A 24,023-nucleotide genomic window follows, 5' to 3' on the forward strand; every position below is an offset into this window, starting at 1 on the left:
TCTTCTCTAAATTGAGATTCTCTTGGACCATTACTATCACCAAACTCAAAATCATCTTCAAAATAAATAGCCCTGTCTGATTCCACGATCCTGGTGGTGTGAGAAGGACAAAAGAATCTTGAACCCCTAGATCCTATACAATAGCCAACAAAATATCCACTAATGGTTTTAGGATCCAACTTCTTAATTCGGGGATTATAAATCCTTACTTCAGCTTTGCAACCCCATATTCGAAAATGGTGCAAATTAGGCTTTCTTCCTGACCACAACTCAAAAGGTGTCTTAGGAATGGACTTACTTGGAACTTGATTCAAAATATAAGCCGCCGTCCTTAAAGCCTCTTCCCACAAATAATCTGGAAACCTAGAATTGGCCAACATAGACCGCACCATATCCAAAAAAAAGTTCTATTCCTTCTCTCAGCTATGCCATTTTGCTGAGGTATACCAGGCATCGTATATTGCGCATCAATGCCACACTCACGCAAATAAATAGCAAAAGGCCCTGGGTTCCTTCCAGTCTCATCATATCTACCATAAAACTCACCACCTCTATCAGACCTTACAGCTTTTATTTTCTTATTCTTTTGAAGCTCCATCTTTACCTTAAACTCTTTAAAGGCAACTAAAGAATCTGACTTCTCACGAATAAGCTCAACATGTCCATAACGAGAGTAATCGTCAATGAAGGTAATAAAATATCTATAACCACCCAAAGCAGTTGGTGTAAAAGGTCCACATATGTCAGTGTGGATTAACTCCAAAACATCTTCACACCTAGCTAACTTATCCTTTCTTACCTTGGCAGTTAATTGCCCTTTCACACATTCAACACAAGCCAACAGATCAGAGAAATCAAGATTAGGAAGTATTCCATCCTTTACTAACCTTTCCATCCTGTGCCTTAAAATATGTCCCAAACGTTTATGCCATAACATTAAGGAATTATCATTAACTCTTGAAAGTTTAGAAGCAACAATCATTAAAATATTATCTTTCTTCTCTTACTTTCCCTTTAAATTCCAACACTCTATCTTCTTGTGTCCAACTTCATTGCAGTAGGCACACCTTCCATTGAAGTACTCTTTTATTTCTCCTCTCTGATAAGCATCATCATACTAAGTATTATTTAAAAGGTCCAAATAATAATACTTCTTATTCATATCAAACTTGATAAATTTCTTTCCTATCTTTTCAAGAAGTTCCTTTGCTACATCAACCTTAGGAATATTAGTATATATAGCTTCATTCATATAATTCTCCATCATCATCATGTAGCACTTATTAGAATGTTTCCAATCCTCATAAAGTTTTCTAATTACTGCATTACTATCATTAGTTGGTATCTTGGGTGAATCTATCTCCAAAGGCAAATCCAACTTCATAAATGTCAAATTCATAACCAAGGCCCCTTTTTTTTTTTTTTTTATCACTTCTGATAATTTATCACATCCAATTTCATCATGGCAGTCATAGGCAGAACATTCGGGGTGCTACTAACCGTGAAAATAGTAAACACAACAAAGCATTTAATATATATATAAAACAACAACTATTTTCTAGCCCCTTAACACAAACCATAAAATATCAATATCGCTAGGGTCTTTGTAGCACTAAAGATACCCTTACACGGGCCAGGGACAGTCAACCAAATAACCACAATCAAATGCATTGAACTGAATCACCGACAGGGCAACTCAGAACTTGCAATACATGGCATTTAATTAACTTCCACTGCCATTCCAAGCGTCATACAAAGCAACTAAAACTACCGACAGGGTAGCCTAGTTACCCGTATAGACCCTGGTTAATAAGTGGGAGATAATTAACAAATTGGCAATTTCATGATATAGGTAAATAAAAGATAACCCATCCACTATGCCAACACATATTACATTGGTACATATAATGCAGACAAAATAAGTCTCACGACAGGTGAGTACCTAAAATTCCACACTACTATACCAACTAGGCACAAAGCCTCTTTGGGTAAGCTCACACAATCCAATTTTTCAATCACAAATATTTAATTTAATTTAATAAAATTTGAAATAAAATAATTAAACAAATAAACAAATGAACTAATTACCAATAAACAAATAAATAAATAAAGAAATAACAATTTTTTTTAAATAATAATAAAACAATAGATGAATAAATAATCAACAATAAATAAGTGATAAAATGATATAAAGATATATCAAATAAAATAAAATAAAGGTGTTTTTTTTTTAATTATTAACAATAAACAATAGATAGATAAATAAATCATCAACAAATAAATAAACAAAACAAAACAAATAATTTTTTATTTATTTATTTATTTATTTTTTATTTTTTTTAAATTTCGGGTTGCTGACGTCAGCAAAATGGCTGCTGACGTCAGCCTTCTTCCTCCTTCAGCCGGGTCAAGGATGACCCGGTTTCCTGGTTCACGGGTCGCACGACCCGCTTCCCCAACCCGGTCGGAAAACCACAAAATGCCCACCGTTTTCTTCAATTCCGGTGTCTATAGATTCCTTTCAGTGTGGAGAATATTATTCATGGATCAATTTGGCCTAAATACCCAGAAATTTTAACACCCAATCATCATGAAATTCGGCCGTCGAACTCCTCTTTTTTTTTTTTTTTTTTTTTTTTTAATAACCCAAATTAACTCAAAATATTCCATTCGATCCAAAAAGAAATTCCACAAAGAACCCAGGTCAAGATTCGAACTAAAAAACAAGGTTTATATACTTTGCACAAATTTGATTCAAAACCCAATACCATTCGATCCAAATAATTTTTTTTTTAATTTTTTTTTTTTTTTTTTTTTTAGATTTTCATATCCAATAAATAATAAACAATATAAAACACAATAAAGAAGAATTTTTCACCATACTCAGGTCTTAATTCGAACAAAAACAAAAAATCACATAATTTGCACAAACTTAATATAAACCCGTATTGCACAAAAGAAGAGAAATTATTCAATGAAATTCCATCCTTAAAATTTGGATTTCCAAACAAGCCGCATATCAATATAACAACAAATTTCAAAATAATGTATTATGTATATTAACCATGCTCTGATACCAATTGTTAGATTTTATGGATCTAAATATACATAATAAATTTTATAAATCATAAACTACTAACCTCCAAACGCAGCCATTGATAAATTAGATCTTTAATCCTGGAAAATAGAAAACAATGTAAAGTAGTGCCTATGGACACACTGCTCTCAAACCACTCTCAGATCTCTGAAAACCCTAATATCAAAATACCGTATGGCATCTATTTGTTTGCTTGCCCTAGACCTTTAAATAGTCTCTGCAAGTCAGACTTATCCATTAATTTTGACACACATAAAATAATAATAATTTGATAATATAATTATACTAGGAAAAATATGGATAAGTCATTGGGTTTATAAAGCGAGTTGGTCCTCCAGTCCAATGGGCCAACTAGAGTCTTATAGAGAGTGTGTGACCAAGGGCCCTACTACAAAATAATAAAATAAGCCAGTCCCATTAATGGCATAAATAGGCCCTGTAAGTGAGTAATTGATTATGCCAAGTCCACAAATATTAGTTTAATTCAACATGTTCGTCATAACCATGAGGAGAAACGCCCTCTAGAATCTATTGCAGAGTGAGAAAAACACAAAAGAACATTAAATGACTAGGAATTGGATGGAAGAATAAGAAGCAGCCACAGTGGAGAAAAAGGAGGAAACAAACAACTAAAAGATATGGGAGAAAAAAAAAAAAAAAAAAAAAACAAGAGGATGAAAGTAATGTATCATAAACCAACCAATTCCATATGCCTGACATATCGAAATATGATTGCATGAATGAACCCACAATAAGTAAATCCAGCTCTAGAAGTACAATTCTTCACTACAAACGTACATGAGATAAAAGGGGTCACCATACTGTGAGTGAGCATCATTATATATGTAAATTGCTAGCTATCAACCTAGTGTATTGACTTATACAATTCAACATCGCCAGTCTGGGTACAAGAGTGACTATCTTTGATATGGTGAAGTGCACGGCAATATTTAACCTTGCAATTGGAGCACCAAAGTATGCAAGCATCCAATTGCCTTGTTGATTTAAGTATAAAACAGGGAAGGGGGAAGAGGAAAAAGTACCCAAAAAAAAAAAAAAAAGGAGGAGATATTTTTGTACCACATTACTATATTTGGCAACAATATTTAAATTCATTTGTTTGTCGCAACATCAAAGGTAATTAAAAAGTTACAACAATGATGCAGAAAATTTTATAAGTTCACGGATGCATTTTCAGTATAGTATATATTCGGACAGTGTTTATTAGCAACATATACAAATTAAAAAGGCTAAAACATAATTGCTTAAAGAAAGTATTCCTACCTCACGTATATCTTTTACTAGTTCAAGTTACAAGTTTTGCAACCTAGTCTGTTTAGAATTTGCAAGTTTTGCTTAAAGAAAGTAGAGAGTAATTTTTATTTTCCAATGTAATTTTTTTTATTGTTCTTAATATTGTATAACTTTAATAATGTAACATTATCAGAGCTCAATTTAATATATTATAGATTATGCGATACTTTAGATAAGGACAAACTTTTTGCAACTTCTTTTAATATTATATTACTTTAGTTATGCAATTAATATCATAAATAGTAATTAAAATTATATTTAATAAATTATTGATATTGTAATTATTTAATATATTGTTATATAAATAATACAAAATCAATTTAATCAATTTAAATACAAAATTATATTTAATGTAGTTATTTCTACAACAATCAATAAGTACGATAAAAAATAAATTTTGTCTATATTTTTCTTTTGGTTAAAATAAAGTTTTTTTTTCTTTTTTTTAATAGCTTCATTTACAAGTATTTATTTCTTCCAGAAACTGGGACACCATATCTACACTGCATTAATATTATTCGGTTTACATTCCCTCGGTGACGGCCACAAACCATTATGCTTTCCTTTTTATCCTAAAATTTTGAACGAATCTACCATTTCATAGAAAATTTAGAAATTTCACTATTTCCATACCAAAAAATACCCATAACCAAAATACCAATAAAATAAATAAATAAATAAATAAACGCTTATAACACTTGCATCAAACACTCGTAAATTATTCTAAGAAGCTAAAACATTTGCGAATACAGCGTCAAAGAAAATGGCAATGCTGACAGGAGAAGATCAGTAACAGAGTTATTAAGGGCTAGAGTGGGCTCAACACCTTTTTTATTTTTTCATTTTTATTTTATTTTATGTTTTAAGTTAGTATTTTTTATATATAATATATAATTAAAAGTAGGATGAGCGTTAAAAAAAAAAAGGAAAAAAAAAAAAAGAGGAGAGAAAATAATGTGGGTAGTTAGGAATATGAACTTTTATCCTTTATTTTTTCCCTTAATAAAAATTAGTTTCATATCAGTAATTATAATTGGTTTGGATATGCTAATTTGATTACTAAAATTAAATATTTAAAAGATGATTTCAATAATATTTTTGGTTAATTTGAATGATTAAGTTTAGGTTTTTGCTACTATAATAAGTATAAAATTGAGATAGTTGATTTATATGTGTTATTCTTATTGTCTATTTTATATAATATATTATACTTAGTTAGAGTTTACTATTATAATAAATGGAGAGATTAGTTTAATTTGGTTTTTGATTTTATACTACTAAATATTTATTATAGAATCATATCTTATTTTAGGGATACAGAACTTCTATCTTCAAAATTATATCCTCAATTATATCCCACTAATAAAAAATTGACATCTCATTTAAAATACCATCATATACTTTTTTATGTTTTCACGTCACTCACCGTTAAGTTATACTAACAGAAGCTTTCTTGTGGCTGCCAAATTCCAACTAGGCTCACTTCATTAGAATTTTAAATTAAATCCTTTATCATGTTTTATTTATTTTTGTTTCTTGTGTCATTCTTGCCATTCTTCTCCCCTTCAACCATAACTTTTATATTTTTTTAATTATTATTATACCAATCGGATCCCACTCATTAAAGTCCTATATCATTCTTCTTTTTTTCTTTTTCTTTTTTTTTTTTTATATCTTGTGCAATCCCCTGCCATTCTTCACTCTTTCATCTCATAACTATTATATCTTTTTTAATTATTTTTCTTTCTACCGCGCGGCAGCAATAGCCATTAAGGTAATGCCTGCTACTGCCGCACGGTAGAAAAAAAATAAAATAAAAAAATATAACAATTATAGGATGAAAGAGTGAAGAATGGCAGTGGATTGCACAAGAAATAAAAAAAATTAAAATTAAAAAATTAGAAAGAAGAAGAAGAATGATATAGGGCTTTTTTAAAACTTTAATGAGTGAGACCCGGTTGGTATAATAATAATTAAAAAAATATAAAAGTTATGGTTGAAAGGGAGAAAAACTACAAGAATGGCACAAGAAACAAAAAAAAAAAAAAAAAGGAAAGGAAAAGAATGATAGAGGACTTTTTTTAAAATTTTAATACAGTGGACCAGTTGGAGTTTTGCAGTCATAAAAAAGCTTCCCTTAGTATAATTTAACGGTCAATGACATGAAAATATGAAAAAATATATGATGATATTTCAAATGAGATGTCAATTTTATTAGTAATAGGATAGGATTGGGGATAGAATTTTGGAGACAATAGATCTATATCCCTTATTTCACAAGTATGTTTATATGCATGTTGACAGGTATAATTATTAGACCATGCCCAAGAAACTCTTTAAATGCGGTATTCTTTTTATTTTAAAAAGACAATATTTAAAAAAGAGCTTCAATGAACTTTTTATTTTGATTTTTTAATATTAAAAATTGGTTTGGCTCTCCAAATGTAGAAAGCCAAAACTACTCTTTATTTCAATATTATATTTATTTAATTGAATGTAACATATTTTTCTATGCCACTATTATAATATTTAAAAGGTAAGTAACTCATATAAAAGAGAGAAACTACAAGTAAAACAATAAATATTTATAGAAAAAATAAAAATATAAAAAGCTTAAATAGAAAATTTGGTAAGAATATTTTCAAATTTTACTAGTTATTTTAAAATATGCTTTTTATTATAGAAAATATATTCTTTTATCTTAAAGAATCTTTTAGGGATGCTCTTATATCCACCTATTGTCAATTATTGTTTATTTATAGTATTCACATATAAAGATCGAAGTTGATAAGATGCTGCAAAATATAAGAAGTATCACACCAAATATATGACATTTCAGAAAATTAACAAGTTGGCAAAATAAATTTGCATCGATAGGAGAAAGAAGATAAAAATAAATAAACGAATAAATGAGGAAGTAGAGGTTAATCTTGAACTGCTTGAGAGTGTAAATACAATAATCTTAGACGATTTACGTAGGTCGACCACAGAAGATATCATCAATGAGTAGTTTTTGTAATTTACCCTTTTTATATTTTATTATTACGTATTTATATTACACTTTTTTGGCAATAGATATTCATATTTATGCTTGTGTCGTTACTCCTAACATATATTCATAGAACTCAAACATTGTATAAAGCAAAAGATTTGATACAAATTCATGCCCTTCATATATGAGTGCTTGATCTAAATATATATATATATATATATATATAAAAGAAAAAGGGCAAAGGACTCTTTTAACTAGAAAATTTTCACATACAATAGAAACGACGTCGGTTTAGTTTTTTTTTTTTTTTTAAATAATATGAAGGAAATAAAACAACGTCGTTTTTGATGTTTTGAAAAAAGACACACACGACGAACAACGAGCCACATCCGTATCCGTACTCCCACTCTCTCCATATAATGGAAGATATATAAATGTTCATGTTTCCATTCGCTCGTTTGAGTTTGAACCAAAACCATGGTTGAAATATATTTTGCTGGATTATTATATGAATATTTCGTTTCAACTAAACTTTTAATTAGAAATATATACATGTATATACATAAACTCAAATTAAATTTTTAATATCAAAATTAATATCATAATTGTATTTATTTTTCCTAAATATGATTTTAATACCTTTTTTTATTTTTTTTGACATAAGGATTTTAATACCTTATTAAATTTATTAAATTTATTCTGATTATTTTTTAAAGTTTAAATTTTTACCCTTAATCTAATTCAAAAATTAATAAAAAAATATAAGTCTAAGTTAATATATATATATATATATAGATATATAAATACACCTTAGGTCTATTTGATAGTTTCAAAATCAAATTTTTATTTATTAGCAATTAGATCAATTTTAAAATGTTAAATTTAAAAATATATTTATGGTTTACCGAACATCTATATAGTTTATGTTTCACAAATAAAGTTTTATTAGGTCATCAATCTATATTAGACTATTAGGCGAATAAACGAAAGAAGACCTAGCTTCAACGAATATTAATGTTTGTTCGACAAGATATATTATCTAAATAATATCATCTCATTTAAATATATATTGATTGCTTTTAAATGTATCCTAATTAAGAATGATCTCATATGTCTTTCGTCATTAATTGGAGATATTTACAGCAAGGTACAAACACAACCCATGCCTCAGATATTACCAAACAATAAAAAAATAAAAAAATCCATGCCTCAGAAGAAATAAAGAGGAAATGAGAGGAATGGGAGAACTTTTTTGTTTTTTTTTTTTGTTTCATCGGTTGTTAGAAATGAGAAGAACAGGACTTGTTAAGAAAGACAAAGTCATAATGTCTTTCTACTTGAAACTATTGCATTTATTATTGGAGTTTCCAGACGCTTTTACAGCTCTTCCGGGGAATATATCATATACATTTTCATTACTGGTGACGTTTTGTGTAATGCTAGTTCTAATTAAAACCAATCAAAATAATGGCCATGAAAACCAACTCAATGTAGAGATAACTAATTAAAGGCATTAGAAAAAAGCACATGAACTGATCACTGAATGACTGAATGTATTCTTTCAATTCAATGTGTGTTACCCTAGTTTGGCCTTGGAATCGGTTTTCCAAGAAAATCCACTTTCAGAAAGAAGCCTCTGTAGGAAGCCTCGGCCACTGTCATGGATATCCTTTTCACCAGAATTGCTTAAATTGCTTATGAGAGACCAATGTGTCTCAAAATCTGGTTCATAACCGCTTTGTTGCATTGCTTGCATGAGATCCGAGGCCTTCCTGAGATTGTTTTCAGCGCGATACCTATTAATTACAGAAGAGTACATCTCCTGGGATGGAGTTTCACCAATGTGAATCATAGAATTCAAAACCCGTTCTGCTTCTGCTGTTCGTCCATCCTGGCACAAATTATGCACAAGCATGCCCCATGTATTGGTGCTTGGCTTGAGATTTCTATCCAACATCTCAGTATGAAAATCTAAAGCTTTGTCCAACTTATTATCTGCACAGAAAGAACCAATTAATGAATCATAACTTGTCAAATTTGGAAGCTTGCCTTTCTTCAACATTATGTCTAGGAGAGTAACTGCCTTCTTCAATCTTCCACGCTGGCAAAAACTTTTTATTAGATTATCATAATTGATATTCTCAGGAATTAGACATTTATCCACAAGCCTGTCCAGAAAAGCTTCTGCTTCTTGAAGCCTACCATCAGAAAGAAGGCCCTCAACAATTGCATTTTGAATAATTGAATCATGGACCCACCCTCTTAGCTCCATTTCTCGACTCAACTCCAAGGCTTTCTCGAGCTCCCTAGTATTACACAGGTTCACAATAGCTGCTCTCAGGCTGCGCTTGCTTGGCGTAAGTTCCTTTGAGATCATAGTAGACATATAGTGCATGGTATTTTTCACATCTTTACATTGAGAAAACCCATAAACAAGAAAATTATAAGTGACTTCATCTGGTAGAATATTATTCTCTTGCAAATCATCTAGAACATTATTGACAAGAAAATTGTTCCCAGTTGAGAAAAGACAGAAAACCAGAACGTTATATATGGTAATGTCATGAAGCTTGCTTTGGTCAAGTATGAGCTCCTTCAAACTTAATGCATGATGGACTCTGCCCTCCATACACATCAAGCATGCTAACTTCCGGTAAGTTGAGATTGAAAGGTTAAAGTTTCTTCTTATCATGACACCAAGAAACTCCCAAACTTTCCTCAAGTTGTTACCTCTGGAAAACCCTTGGACCAGAATGTCATAAATTTCTGCATCTGGAAGTAGTCCCCTTGACAACATTTCATGGAATAAAGTGGCTGCGTCTTCAACCTTCCCTGCCAGGCAAAACCCTTTTATTAATGCATCATCCATAGAAAGTAAAAACGATTCGTCCCTGAAACCAATCTCTTTTAACGCAATAACTCTGTCAAGTCTACCAGCCCTACACAGCTGAGGAATTAATAGGACACAAACATCCAAACATGGGGCCAAATGTTTGGCCAGCATATTGTCCAATATTTCAAAGGCTACAGAGAATTTTTTCTCCTTACACATTCCTCTTAAAATGTGGCTATAAGCCATATTATCAATGATGCAGCCCCGTTGTTTAAGTTCTTCCAGCAATATGTGTGCAATTATTGTGAAATTTGCAGCACTAAGATTTCCAAGGAACACATGACATACATCTGGCCTTAAGTGAGGGTAAGTTACCAGCATTATTTCAAGAAGCTGTAGTGCTTCCTTAACCATTTCTTTCTTGCAAAGGCATTGCACAAGAACTGTACAATCCTTCAGCCCTGGTATCCATCCATCCTCTCGAGCAATATCCCAGCAACAGTGGAAGTCTCTCAAGTTTCCTTTCTTGCATAAACTTGTTATCATGGCAGTATAAGTCTCATTCTTAATTTTTAGATTTCTTTGAAACATCCCATGAAAAAGTCTCACCCCATTGTATGTCAATCCTTTTTTGCCATATGCTTGGACAAGTAAATTTAGAGTTTCTTGATCAAGTTGATCAACCAACTGCAGCTTTCTCTCCAAAACATCTGCAATTGCCTTGATATGGTATCGGGACGCACAAAGCCCTTTAAGTAAAGCAGAAAAGACAGACAGAGACAATTCCTGCCCCCAGTGAACCATTTCATCTAACAACATCACTGCACCTTCCAAGTTTCCATGATCACAATCTTTCATTACAAGTGCGTTATAATCAGGAAGCACGCTATCTTCTAGAATCGCTGTAATTCTTCTCTCATACTCATCCAGGTCTGTATCTAAATAAAGTCCATTCCCTAGATTATCAAAGAACTCTGTTTTAGAAAATCCCACATGATTATCCCTCTTCAACCTCACGCCTAATGGATTGAGCCCCAAAACAAGAAATGCTTTTGACAGTTTATCCTCCAGTGAAGAGTTCTGAATTAAACCACAGTTTTCCATCTTGCAAACTGTCATTTTTACTTCATCAAATTGTCTAGCTTTACAATAGCCTGCTAAAAGGGTTTTATAAGTCCATATATCAGGTGATGTCCCCCTTTCTACCATTTCATCAAAAACCACCCGGGCATGCTCCCACATACCCTTCTGAAACAACCCGCTGATAAGAGCATTGTAAGAACATATGTGGGGTTTTAGTCCTCTTGAGAACATCTCTGACAGATAAATGAAGGAACTTTTTAGTTTTCCTTCACGACAACTCCAATTAATCAAAATGCCAAAAGTTATCTCATCAGGAATAAAACCTAAATGTTCTAGTTCATGCACAAATAATTCTGCCCTTTCAGTGCCATAAAAACTACATAAAGAATGTATAATCCTATTGCCAGCCGAGATATCCGGTTCACATTTTATTTCAGCAAAGAAACTCAGAATATCTGCAAAGTCCCTCTTTTCACAATAACCATAGGCAACTTCATTAAGGATAAAGTCACTAACCTTGAAGCCAGAAGCCATAGCCTTCTTCACAAGGTTTCTTGCTTCTTGAATCTTTGCCTCTGCACAAAGTAATCTGGTGACATTATCAAGAGTAGTTTTTGGCATAGCACTTGCACCAATATAATTCTCAACCATATGCAAGCAAATTTGAAAGGCCAATAGCGTTTTCTTCTCCCCAACTAGATGATCCAGAAGAACACAGAGACAAGACAATGATGGGACTAAACCTCGCTTTCTTATTTGATCATATATCGAGATGGCCCTCTCTAATTCACCAGCACCAGCATATCCTTCTATCAAATCACTGAAAATTTCATGACCATCCAATGAAATTTCTTGACTCTCCATTGTAGAAAGCAACAATTCAACTTCCCTAAGCAATCCCACGCGGACAAGTATAGAAGCCATGACCTCGCAGGACTGAGGAAGATGCTTAAAACTCTTGCCTTGTCCATTAGCCCACTTGAATAACTCCCACAAAGGTTCAACCTTTCTAGCTTCATATCCAACTTTGGAGCACTCAAATTGAAAACCCAGTAATAACTCAAGCACATCATCAGGTTTCAGCACCGAAACTCGCCGAAATCTACGCGTATATTCAGGAACAATATCCGAAATCTCCAAAAGGAGGTCTTTAATAGAAGCATCAGCAAAGTTTTTCCCTTTGATATTCTTTTCTAAAATATGTGAACATCTAGATATAACAGATTGAGAAATACCAGAGAAGCAGCAAACAGAAGGAGTTGGGTCGAAGTGGGTTTGGTTTGTTTGGGTTCCTAAGTGTGATGGTGATGGAGGGTCTAAGAGAAACCTGACAGTGGAAAAGTGGTAGTTAGTGGAAAGTGCTGAGAAGAGAGAGGAAAGCAAAGGAACCTGTTTGATGTGGGCTCTCAAGCATGAGAAAGACGAGAGGATTTGGAGCATCTGATTGCAGAAAGCTATCAAAGTGATGAAATTGGGGTTTGATCCCATCTATATTCAGCTACATGCAGAGCATGGTGTGCCTTGGAACTTTGGACTGAAAATTGAGTTCACAGAGCTTAAGAGAAGCATGAATGGTTTGATCCCTGAAACGGCAGCAGACTGGCTTCTCGTAATACGTAAACGACATCATGTGGAATGGACCCTCACGAAAGATAGTAAGTAGGGTGGGCAAAATTCAATCATCCCGTTAAATCCCGTTTAATCGGTTCGATCTAATCTATTTTTAACGATTTGAATTAGATTTTTATATTAATTGGATCGAATTGTGTTCAAAATATTATAATTGTATGGATTGAATTTTGGATTAGATTTTTATATTAATTGAATCGAATTGGGTTCAAAATATTATAATTGTATGGATTGGATTGGTTATAAATTGGAAATATAAATCCAATCCAATCCAAATAATATATTATATAATTAAAAAATTATATATATATATATATATATATTTTATTTTTATATATTAATTTAATATATTTTTTTATTTTTATATATTGATTTTTAATATATATATATATATATATTTTCTTTTATATCGTCATATCCCAAATTTCAAATCAAATCATAAATTATAATCTTAAACTAAATATTTATCTTTGTTATCGCCTGCCACCAGTCCATCACTATCACCATAATATATATATATATATATATATATATATATTTTTACATTCCCATCATATATATATATATATATATATATCTACATATATTGTATAGATTGGATTGGTTATGAATTGAAAATATAAATCCAATCCAATCCAAATAATATATTATATAACTAAAAAATTATATATTTTTTATTTTTTTCATTTTTATATATTAATTTTAGTATTTTTTTTATATATTGATTTTAATATATATATATATATATATATTTTTTTTTTTTTTTCTTTTACATCCTCATATTCCAAATCTCAAATCAAATTGTAAATTATAATCCTAAACTAAATATTTACCTTTGTTACCGCCTGCCACCAGTCCATCACTATCACCATAATATATATATATATATATTTACATTCCCATCATATATATATATATATATATATATCTACATCTATTGTATCCAATTTTTACTTATATATATATATATATGTTTAAATATAATTTATTACTAATTTTATTGTTTTGATCTTTGTAGAGCTTACAGAATCAACTAAAATTAGTGAATTTGTCAACGTTAATTGACTTATGATTTATCAAAATTTTAAAATTAAAAAAAAAAGAAATTATGCATTGATTCTTGAGTGAATGAATTTTGACGAATGTATTATTTTATATTATTTGTTCTAACAATTTTAATTTGATTTTATAGAAGTGAGATGATGACATTAATGTTTGCTATTTAAAAAGTGCATGATGTATATCATTTGCTATATTTTCTTCTTTATTTTCCATTGTAGACTATGTTGTATTATTCTAATTGTATTTTATATTTGGATAATTATAATTTATTATTTATATTTTAAATTTGGAAAATTTTTTATTTGTATTATATATTTATAAATTAGTAAATTTTAAACCAATCAACCAATCCAAATCAAACCGATTATAAATGGTTTGATTTGGTTTGAATTTAATATTTTAATGGTTTAGTTGGATTATAAATTAGAAAAACTGATATGTATGGATTGGATTGTATTTCAGTCCAAAACCGAACCAATCCAATCCATATCCACTCCTAATTGTAAGAGCACCTCCACACCTACAACATTTTTTTAGAATAAAATTAAAATATACAACTATCAGATAAAAAGTCCGAAATGTCCATGAGAACACTTTGTATTTTCAGATCCATCAACCGGTAGAGTTGACTTACAACACTTTCTTTGAGAATACGTGGTGGGAGGGAAGTGGGGGGTTTGACCTTGGCTTTATGCTTGCCTGAAAGGACAACAAATCGAGCAGGCGATCTTTATTCACTAGCTTGTTTAATCAAATTCAAAGGTAATTGAAGAAAAGTCTAAACCTTTTCTCATTCTCAGTTGGACAATGAATCAGAACTTGAGTGCTCTGCTGATTGGATTGGTGGGCGCAGCAATCACCTTATCTGCATATTCACAGACCTTCATCTCTTCAACTCAGTGTATCACAGTTGGCCTCCTTGTCCTCATGTTTGGTTTGCTCGTCAGGGAAGGTTTCATCTCTTTTTAGCTTGCTTTTTCTTTCTTGCTTCCAAAGCCATCTCTTTGCTATGGCTTTCCTATGTACTTTTACTACTTGACACAGACCGACTGTCATCTTGCAATTCAGAACATCAAGTTTTTTTATTCCTTTGAGATTTATATTATTTGCCTTTATTATTGTTATTATTATTATGCTAAAAGGGGGTGTTATATAAACCAACAGACAAGCAAACCAAAAGACAGCAAACTTGTCCAGGGATGAGGAGCGACCTATACAACCTCTCTCCTGATCCATAGAGTCCACAAAATCATTACACATTTGAGATAAAATGAAATAGCCAATTTTACAACTATTAAAAGCCCATCGACTTAAACACAACTATTTGGTTGTGTTATGTATCAGCAATAGATTCTTTTCATTACTCTGTAAGTTCTTTGCTAGTCGTACTGAATACTAATCAAGATCTATATTAATAAATCTCATAGCAAGGATGTTTTGGAGTAAAAGTTCTGCTTGGTTTGAGAAGCTCATCTGCCTAGAAGGAAAACGAAAAGAAGAGAGATTGCCAGATATGCCAATTATACCAATGGAATTTAATACCCCTTTCTTAGTTCCTGTTATGGGATTAATACATATATCAAGTCATAAAACCTACAACTTCTTTGCATGTCTAATAGCAATTTTGGTTAAGCAATGTCCTAGAGATATTCCATAAGACAGGACAGAAAGAATAGACTTTCTCATATGGGCTTCATAATGTAAATTCTCATGAATTTAATATTTTTTTTCCTGCAAAAGTCCTGGATTCACTTTTGCTGTTTTCTTTACAATTTAATTAGTGTCAAGGAAAAAGGAACAACGGTAAACAATATTTAGAATACGATCGTTAATTTTAGGCAGAAAATGCTCAAGTTCAAAACCAGAAAAAATACCCACCAGAATGCGATAATCAACCATGTCATCCCCTTAATGTAATTTTCCAGTCATTTTATATAATATTCCCGGTTATGAATGAGACAAGGATGAATGCGCAAGGTTGCACAACTTTTTCTTAGGTCCAACACACCAAAAATAAAAAAATAAAAAAATAAAAAAAAATAAAAAATTTACCAATTAATGGTATGTTTCATAAACTGTGGACATGGGACTGGGACTGTGTGAAGGAGCTTAATTTCAACTTTCAACGGTCAAATAATGAGGTTACAGAAAGAGAAAAGTGATTGTACGATGTTCGGTGGGGGGGTTTACTATTTTAGATACATATAAATCCAATTGATGAGGTGTCCAACATTAGCAAACTTTGCAGACAATAATAGTGCTGTCTGCTTTACTGTCTCCAACCCATTTCGTACTACTTTACACTGTACTATATGCCATATGGGAATTGATTTGTACAATGATGTTGGTTGGACTTCTAAACAACTTGGTAGCTTTCACTGTTCTAAAGAACTACTGTGGAATAAGGTTTTTTACAAAAAGAGCCAGGCACCAAGTTTTCTTTGACAACTTGTTTGTAAATTGTGCTGGGGAAGAAATTTGAAATATCTAACTTCTAGCCACACAGAGAGAGAAAGAGAGAGAGATTGAAAAAGAAAAACGTCAGAATCCACTTCACTCTCTCATAACGAAATTATCTGATGGAAAAGATCATTAATTTACAAGTAAAAATCAACTCTCCAATATGAGCAAGAAAATTATAGTTGAGCAAAGTAGCAACTAACATGCGTCTTAAAGAGGACATATGAAGGAGGATAATAGCTCCTATGTAGAAATCTTTCCATGCAGCAAAACAGAGGCTTTCTATCTGCAAAATCTGCAACACATTAGATACAAAAGAATTTGATCTCTATAAACGAAGAAATACTCCAAAATATAATTGTAACATACACTAAATTTTGTTTTCCCACTAGACCACAACAACACAATCATATACCCTACCATGCCATCACCATCAATAACCATCATTGCTACCGCGATTATCATCAGAAATCTAGCATGAGAAAACAAGGTAGTTATGTAGCCAGAGACGACTTGCCGAGCAATTCATTTTCCAGAAGATATATGTATAAACAGGTAGACATATAACGTATTATTAAAACTTATTATATGGACATCTTGTTCACATGGGTATCATATATGAAACTGAATCTGTCCGGCAAGTCATCCTTGGCTGCATCACAAACCTCATTCCCACATGCAAGATTTTAGATGAACAAAACCAAGAATATAAATATAATAAGCCAAGGTGCATAAATATAAAAATTCTCAACACCCCCTTATTAATCATTTTTTTCCAACAAAAGAGGTAGTCATTCCAAAATCTTGACCAAACGGAAAGAGATTCATAAAGGCCACAAACTCGTAAATAGATGGGAGCAGGAAGTTTCCCAAAGGAGAAAGGAAAGATTCTCTAGTAGAAAATAGAAAGAAAACTCTCTCTCTCTCTCTCTTTATTTTAACAAGAAAACAAGCAGTGTCCCAAAGAGGGAGTCTGTGAAAACAGGCAAAGAAGAAGAAGCCGATTGGACTGGCAAAGGGGTTTGACAGGTTGTAGACGAATGGGGTTTGAATCAAACATGAAGTGAGAAAGAGTTGCTTATAAAGAAATTTAGCTTCCTTTGTTTTCTCATAGCAATCTATATGGCATTAATGATGCTCAGCTTTTTGCAGAGAGGGAAGCTCTAGAACTGACCCATTTATGTCCTTTTATCCAATAGGATGATGTGAGATCAAATTGAGAAATTTGGAGAGCTCAATGAGCTAGATGGGATGGGACTTTGCATTGTTGCAAAAACCAAGACACATTAAGCCTAAGATGCATCCCCATCACCCAAGTTCTGACTGGTTTCTCAGATCACCTATAATGAGTCATTTAAGACATTGGCATCCCTCTGATTGCTTGAATTGAATGGATTTCTCTCCCATCTTGTACTATCTGGCTGTAGTAAGTATGGTTAGGTGAAATAATTCACTACATTTGGCCGTATGAAATCTAAACCCGGTCGTTAGGTTTCGACAAACATCTATTCGAAACTCAAGTCTCTATCATGTATTTATCTCACCAAAAACTTTTTTATAAAATTATATCATCTTTCTCACTTCTCCACATCTATCTTAAACTCTACTTGGTCGTAGCAAAGTGTGCTACATTCTTGAATTTTGTATTTGTCATTGTTGCTGATGATAATCATATTATTTTTTAATACCTAAAACTCTAAAAGGAAAGTCTAGATGACAAATAGAGTTTTTCTATTATCCTTTTCAACTTTAATAGTTTTTCAAATTTGATAAATTAATTAATTCCCAAACAAAATAGTCTTACCTGTTTCCTAAAAATAATTCCTTCTTTTTTTTTTTTTTTCATAAATGTTTTAGTTACAAAAAGTTAATTAACTTTCCATCAAAAAATACATCGACCCAAAAAAAAAAGGGAGAGAGAGAATACATACAAGTCAAAAAGATCTTGGTTTCAAATGCAATTTACATTACAGCCGCACAAATAAATTTAAAAAATGAATAAAAAAAAATTTTCAGAAGCACAAATTTCGATAACCAGGTGCTGCCCTATTTCTTCTTCCATTGTCCTCGATGGTTCATGCCGTGTGAACTTTTCTCTCCGTGTAAACAACAGCACTTGGAACCACCCCAACTCACCAAACTCCGACCACCTTCTTCCCTGTCCACAACGCCTCACTAACAAAACCTCCCCACCCAGAAAGACAGAGGGCAGCATAATAGATGGTGCGGTTAGGTGTCACTACTAACAATATGCAAAACATAAAAGCGCAGCCGGACCACAACTTCCCAAACCATTTTGTGACTAGCCACCTCAAATTCTATTTGCAAGTTGCAAGCAAAATTACCTGGTTAAATGAGTCGTTCACATTCAGATTAGATTATCAGCCAAGAGTAGAATACAAGACTAAAATAGCATTCACTTTATGTTGGCAAAAAAATATTGTATACACAGACATCTATATGTACACAAATTCTATTTATACATATATATATATCCACAAAATTTCAGTAGATTATATACATCTATGTACGCTATGAACAAACCTCGGATCATATATATATATATATATATATATGCACACAGAACAAACCCACAACTAGAACGAATCTCACCCTGAATCAATTTCCGCTGCATCATCTTGCACAAAACTTCAGCACCAAATTGCCTTTTGAGTCAAGTCCAAACTTCCCTGAACATGCACAAAATGCAGGACAGCAGACTCTCCAGAAGCTTTGTTCCAGGTTAGTGTATAACACTCTTAATATGTATTCTACCAGTACCAAAAATTTCGAATTTGACAACAAAATACCAAAAATGACAATTTTCTTTTAGGAATGTAATTAACAAAAACAGCTCGTGTGTAAACAAAGCTCAAAGACAAACCAGGAATAAAGCTAAATGATAGACATAAAACCACACTGACAGCTAAAAGGCAGTATGACTCCTGCATCCACCAATTACCATACCCAAACTTGTGACTTTGAACTTCAATTTGACACCTGCTCTTTTCATGCAAGCATTCAAAAGATGCCTCAACGGTTTACTTGGTTCACATAAGTCATGAATTAAAAGAAATGCAACCATATTATCAATATTTTCTTACTTAAATGGGAATGTAATCCTTTTATAATTATCAATGAATCCCAGAAACCAAAGATGTTAATGGTTCCCAAATGATCATCAATTCCCAATTCTACAAGGGGCAAGAGTAAAACACCAATGCCTGCAATTTGGATGAATTAACAATTTTGCTATGGCACAGAATAAGAGAGTTTGCACAATCATCTCCATATATAATAAAACCACAACAGATTAAGACTACATTTCTGAGAGTAGAAAATAAAATGGAACTTAATACAACTGCAGGAGGATGGAAGCAACAAGGTTTTGCAATCTTAAAGAAAAAGTCAACAGGAAAAAAAGCGGACTAAAGGCGTTCCGGCTATATAGGTTTTAGGGAAAACAAGACACTAAGCTTGGTAAATTTGGTTTCATGGACATGGCAAATTTTAAAAGTGAACAAGATCTCCACATATATTTGGTCCTTTTAGTAGAAGCGTCAAGGTGGGCCATGAGTATGTCAAACGCTGGTTCATCTGGTCTTCCGGTTTAGGCAGTAGGCTGGCTTCAGGCTTCATGGATCACAGCTGTTTTGATGGGATTGGAGGGAAAAGAAGTGCATCAGAATTCTATATAGAGGGAGACCGGATAGGTTATGATATGAAACTGTCACATGCCAATATATTACTAGCCTAAAGGGTAAAAATGGAAGTTATGGCAACAGAACAGGAAAAAGATCAAAGGAAATTTGAAGTCTATACCTGCAGGTAAACCTCATCAAATTTTAGTAACCATAGTTTCTCCGCCGAGAAACAGGGTTCTGGCTTGACAACCTGGTATCAGAAACTTAAAATCAGAATTGAGGCATAATGGAGCATGAATAGTGTCTTTTTAAATAATAATGAAAGGAAATAAAACTAGAAAGAATAAACAATACCATGTTGCACAAACAGAAGTAACTTAAGCAAAGAGAAATTTTCCCATATGTGCATGGAAAAGAATAGATGAGTTTATTTAAAATAAACATATTTATTTTTAAAAAATATATATATATATATATATATATCCAACAGCAAAATGATAGGCTAAGAAGACATAAACATGAGGAAAGAATCCTACCCAGAACTGCTAGTTCGCCCTGAAGAATAATTTCCATAAGTGCCATAAGCACCACCACTACCACCAATCTGCATGGGATAGAAAAAGTTTATTTGCTGTCGCAAGGATTGATTTTATTTTTTTTTATTTTTTTTTATTTTTTTATTTTTTTATTTTATTTTTTTTTTTTTTGTGGGCGGGGGAAGAGGGGGGCAGGGGGGTGCATCGAAGAGAGGGGGAGGGTTGGAGGAAGTGATAGCAAACAAGACAGATCAAAGAAATAAAAGGACGAACAGCCACTTTTACAAGCATATTTTTTAAAAAAGCAGTTAACAAGATACCTGTGAACCACCATAGCTTCCATAGTTGTCATTAGCACCCAAATCACTTGAGCCACCATAACCACTAGAATAAGAATGCCCACGCCCATGTCTTTTACCATCTCTACTTTCATAATTTACACCATCCGAACCATCTGCTGAAACAGGAAGATATGGCAGGACTGGAAGAAAAGTAGACAATGCACCCTCCCTATCAAAAAGGTTTGCTCTCAAACGAGTAACTACTTGTATAAGAGCATCTTTGGCAACATCAAGGTCTCCAGCAATCTTACGATCAGATAAAAGATAAAACAATTAAATGAAACGTCAATATACCAACTTAATCAAATAAAAAATAACAAGCAAAAGAGAATATTAGTCAAAACCTTATGTTAAAGCCATTACCTGCACCATTTCATCGTCTTCAGATGCAATTTTTGGAAGGTTATCCTTTGATAATATACGTATATTAGCTTTTGTAAGCCTCCTCATCTCCGTTATGATTGCTCCTCCTTTACCAATGAGACAGCCAATTCGGGATGTGGGCACAAGTAAGCGAGTTGTAAATGAGATTATCCCTGAATCCCTTTCAACTTTCTCACTGCATCTTGGTTGCAAGCGCACAGCTGCTTCTATTGTTGGAGAGTACGTATCCTCAAAGAACTGAAAGATTTACAAGATAAAAATAGTTAAAACTCTTCTAAATATCCTTCAATCTCCCATGATGCATAAAATAAATGGATTGGGATTTCACCTCCTTTGCTGAAACAGTAATCAAACAATCATCTCCTTCAGTAGTGGAACTATCAACTTTAATTACTGCACCCGAATCCTGTCTGATCTGATTAATTATGACACCACCCTTTCCAATCACACCTCCAATATTTCCTGTTGGACAAACCAAGCGAACAGAGAATTCTTTTGAAGATGCTTCATCCCTTGGCGCAGAGTACAAAGGGCGTGACCAATCTCCAGCATCACCTTTGTAACCTCCGTAAGGACCCATGAGGGGTGCAATTCCCACTATTGGGGCACCAGCAGCTGGACCCACAAGTGAACCGCCAGAAGAATACACATTAGGCACGGCTGAAGTAAGTAAATGCTGAGAACGTGATGGATTATCATGAAGGCGAGATGCAATTTGATACAGAGCTTTTTTAACCAAAGGAGCTTCGCCTGATATCTAATGCCCAAAACCAATCACAAATTGATTAGCTTATGTAAAAAAGAGTTTATTCAACAGAAGTTTAACTCATATCACCATTCAATGGCATCACAATTAGAATACATGAAGAGGTGAGTATTCAAATATTATCCACTTTACCTGCACAAGCTCATCAGCGTTCAGGGCACAAGAAGGCAGATGTTCATCCTTAAGAATACGAATCTGAGCACCAGACTCGCTGCGGATGTTCTGCACTATCTGTCCACCTTTTCCAATGACACAGCCAATCTGATCAGATGGTACAAGGAGCCGAGCAGTAACTTGGTGACCACCATCACTGTCCTCATCACCATGGGGTTCCTCAGCAACAACCCTTTCATGTACCCTGAAGAGAGCATCCTGAGCTGGAGAAACATAACTACCACTGTCTTCCAAAGAATTTGTCTCATCACTGGTACTGTAGATGGTAACGACGCGCTCCTCACATCCCGGTACCGTCTCACCAATCCTAATCTTTGATGCAGTGTCCACTCTCAACTGCTTGACAATCTCCCCTCCCCTACCAATAATACTTCCAATCTTCTTCACAGGGCACAAATACCGATATACAGTATCTTCTTGATTTATGACAAATTGGTCTCTGTCCTCGCCAGGATTTCTCCTTTTACTTCCTCCATTATCCGCATAATCTGACTGAGAATGAGAACGCTTTCCGTAACTATTCCTCTGACCAGCCATTGTGATGACAGAATTGTTACCTTTTCCAAAATAAAACATAAACCATAAACCTTAAGACAAAGGCCCCATAAACAAATTTTCAAATTTTCTTTTTTCTATTTGGCAAATAAACAGACACCTAATAGATTCGGATACTACACAATTATACACCATCAAATTTAACACACAAATCTTTATTGCCTAAAAGCTGATATAATTCGCTCTTTTTACATTATACAGCAAACAAGAACACAAAAGTATCATTAGTCAACTATCCTATTTTTTATGTCATAACCAACTAAAATTACAAAAATTAAATGCAAAACACAAGCTTTCCCTGAAGGAAACAGTAAAGAAAAACGAAGGTAGGAGGAAGGGATAATCAAACAGCAGCGCAAATCCACAACATTCCCCAAACTGCAATCCCAAAATTTTTGCTCTGAGAAAAAAACTCAAATAGCCATGAAGATTTTAAAAAATTATAAACCCACAAATGTAAAAATTAGAAAACAGAAAGCAAAAACAAAAATTTTGAAGACGCAAACCACATCAACAGCAGAGTCAAAGCTCGACCAAACAGACCTACAAACTTTGAGTAAGAGAGAACGGCCAATGAATTCAGATACAATAGACAAAAACCAGATCCGAGAGAACCACGATGCCCGAAACCCTAATCCCGAATTCCCAACATAAACCAGAAAATAATAATAATAATAATAAATAATCAAACAACAATGGTTTCAACAAAAACGGAGATTTTCAATCAACACGAAGAGTATTTGCAAACCAGAAGGACAATATGATTTTAAAAAAAAAAAAAAAAAGGAAAATTGGATACCTTCGCGAATCGAAGGATTAAGGGGAAAGAAGAAGTTTCACCAGGACAAAGCCACAGAACAAAGACGATAAATTATGAGTAAAGATATTTTTGCAGATTTGCTTTGCTTTCCCTTTCTCTATGGACTCCGTGTTTAGAGTCTAGGGTTTTGACCGCGCTTTGCTTGCTTTTTTTCCTCTCATTATTAAATTTATTTATACCTCCCAAAATTTCATTTACCTCCCTATGCTTCCTCTCACTCCTTTTCTTTTTTCTTTTTCTTTTTTTTCTATTTTTTTTTTTTCTCGAAGTTTATATAATACTCACTTATTAGCTAATTTCAATTATCTTGTTTTTCATAAAACTACAATTTAA

General features: G+C 32.8%; 4 protein-coding genes across 4 annotated transcripts in view; 2 read left to right on the forward strand and 2 right to left on the reverse strand.

Moving 5' to 3' along the window:
• LOC107415521 (expansin-A10) overlaps positions 1-24,023 on the forward strand; it is a 66,460-nt gene that overhangs the window by 14,136 nt on the left and 28,301 nt on the right. The gene's annotated exons all lie outside the window — the stretch shown is intronic.
• LOC107409415 (pentatricopeptide repeat-containing protein At5g15280, mitochondrial) lies at positions 8,706-12,996 on the reverse strand. Its single transcript, XM_016016849.4, has one exon. It carries the CDS (start codon positions 12,805-12,807, stop codon positions 8,980-8,982), a length of 3,828 nt encoding a protein of 1,275 aa, XP_015872335.4. The 5' UTR covers positions 12,808-12,996; the 3' UTR covers positions 8,706-8,979.
• Positions 14,636-15,104, forward strand: LOC107409966 (uncharacterized). Its single transcript, XM_016017383.4, has one exon. The coding sequence runs from the start codon at positions 14,818-14,820 to the stop codon at positions 14,977-14,979; it is 162 nt and encodes a 53-aa protein (XP_015872869.1). The 5' UTR covers positions 14,636-14,817; the 3' UTR covers positions 14,980-15,104.
• Positions 19,744-23,851, reverse strand: LOC107409084 (KH domain-containing protein HEN4). Its single transcript, XM_048471418.2, has 8 exons — positions 23,670-23,851; positions 22,274-22,872; positions 21,704-22,132; positions 21,355-21,612; positions 20,971-21,237; positions 20,651-20,718; positions 20,293-20,364; positions 19,744-20,118 (listed from the first exon to the last, which is right to left on the reverse strand). The coding sequence occupies exons 2-7, from the start codon at positions 22,850-22,852 to the stop codon at positions 20,316-20,318; spliced, it is 1,650 nt and encodes a 549-aa protein (XP_048327375.1). The 5' UTR covers positions 22,853-22,872; positions 23,670-23,851; the 3' UTR covers positions 19,744-20,118; positions 20,293-20,315.

This window comes from Ziziphus jujuba, chromosome 4, assembly GCF_031755915.1.
Source record: "Ziziphus jujuba cultivar Dongzao chromosome 4, ASM3175591v1".
Taxonomy (NCBI): Eukaryota; Viridiplantae; Streptophyta; class Magnoliopsida; order Rosales; family Rhamnaceae; genus Ziziphus; species Ziziphus jujuba.

Coding starts and splice junctions, on each gene's coding strand:
- LOC107409966 (XM_016017383.4), top strand. CDS start 14,818: ATGAATCAGAACTTGAGTGCTCTGCTGATTGGATTGGTGGGCGCAGCA.
- LOC107409415 (XM_016016849.4), bottom strand. CDS start 12,807: ATGGGATCAAACCCCAATTTCATCACTTTGATAGCTTTCTGCAATCAG.
- LOC107409084 (XM_048471418.2), bottom strand. CDS start 22,852: ATGGCTGGTCAGAGGAATAGTTACGGAAAGCGTTCTCATTCTCAGTCA. Junction 21,613..21,703: donor TTACTGTTTCAGCAAAGGAG/GTGAAATCCCAA, acceptor TAAATCTTTCAG/TTCTTTGAGGATACGTACTC. Junction 20,365..20,650: donor GGGCGAACTAGCAGTTCTGG/GTAGGATTCTTT, acceptor TTCTGATACCAG/GTTGTCAAGCCAGAACCCTG.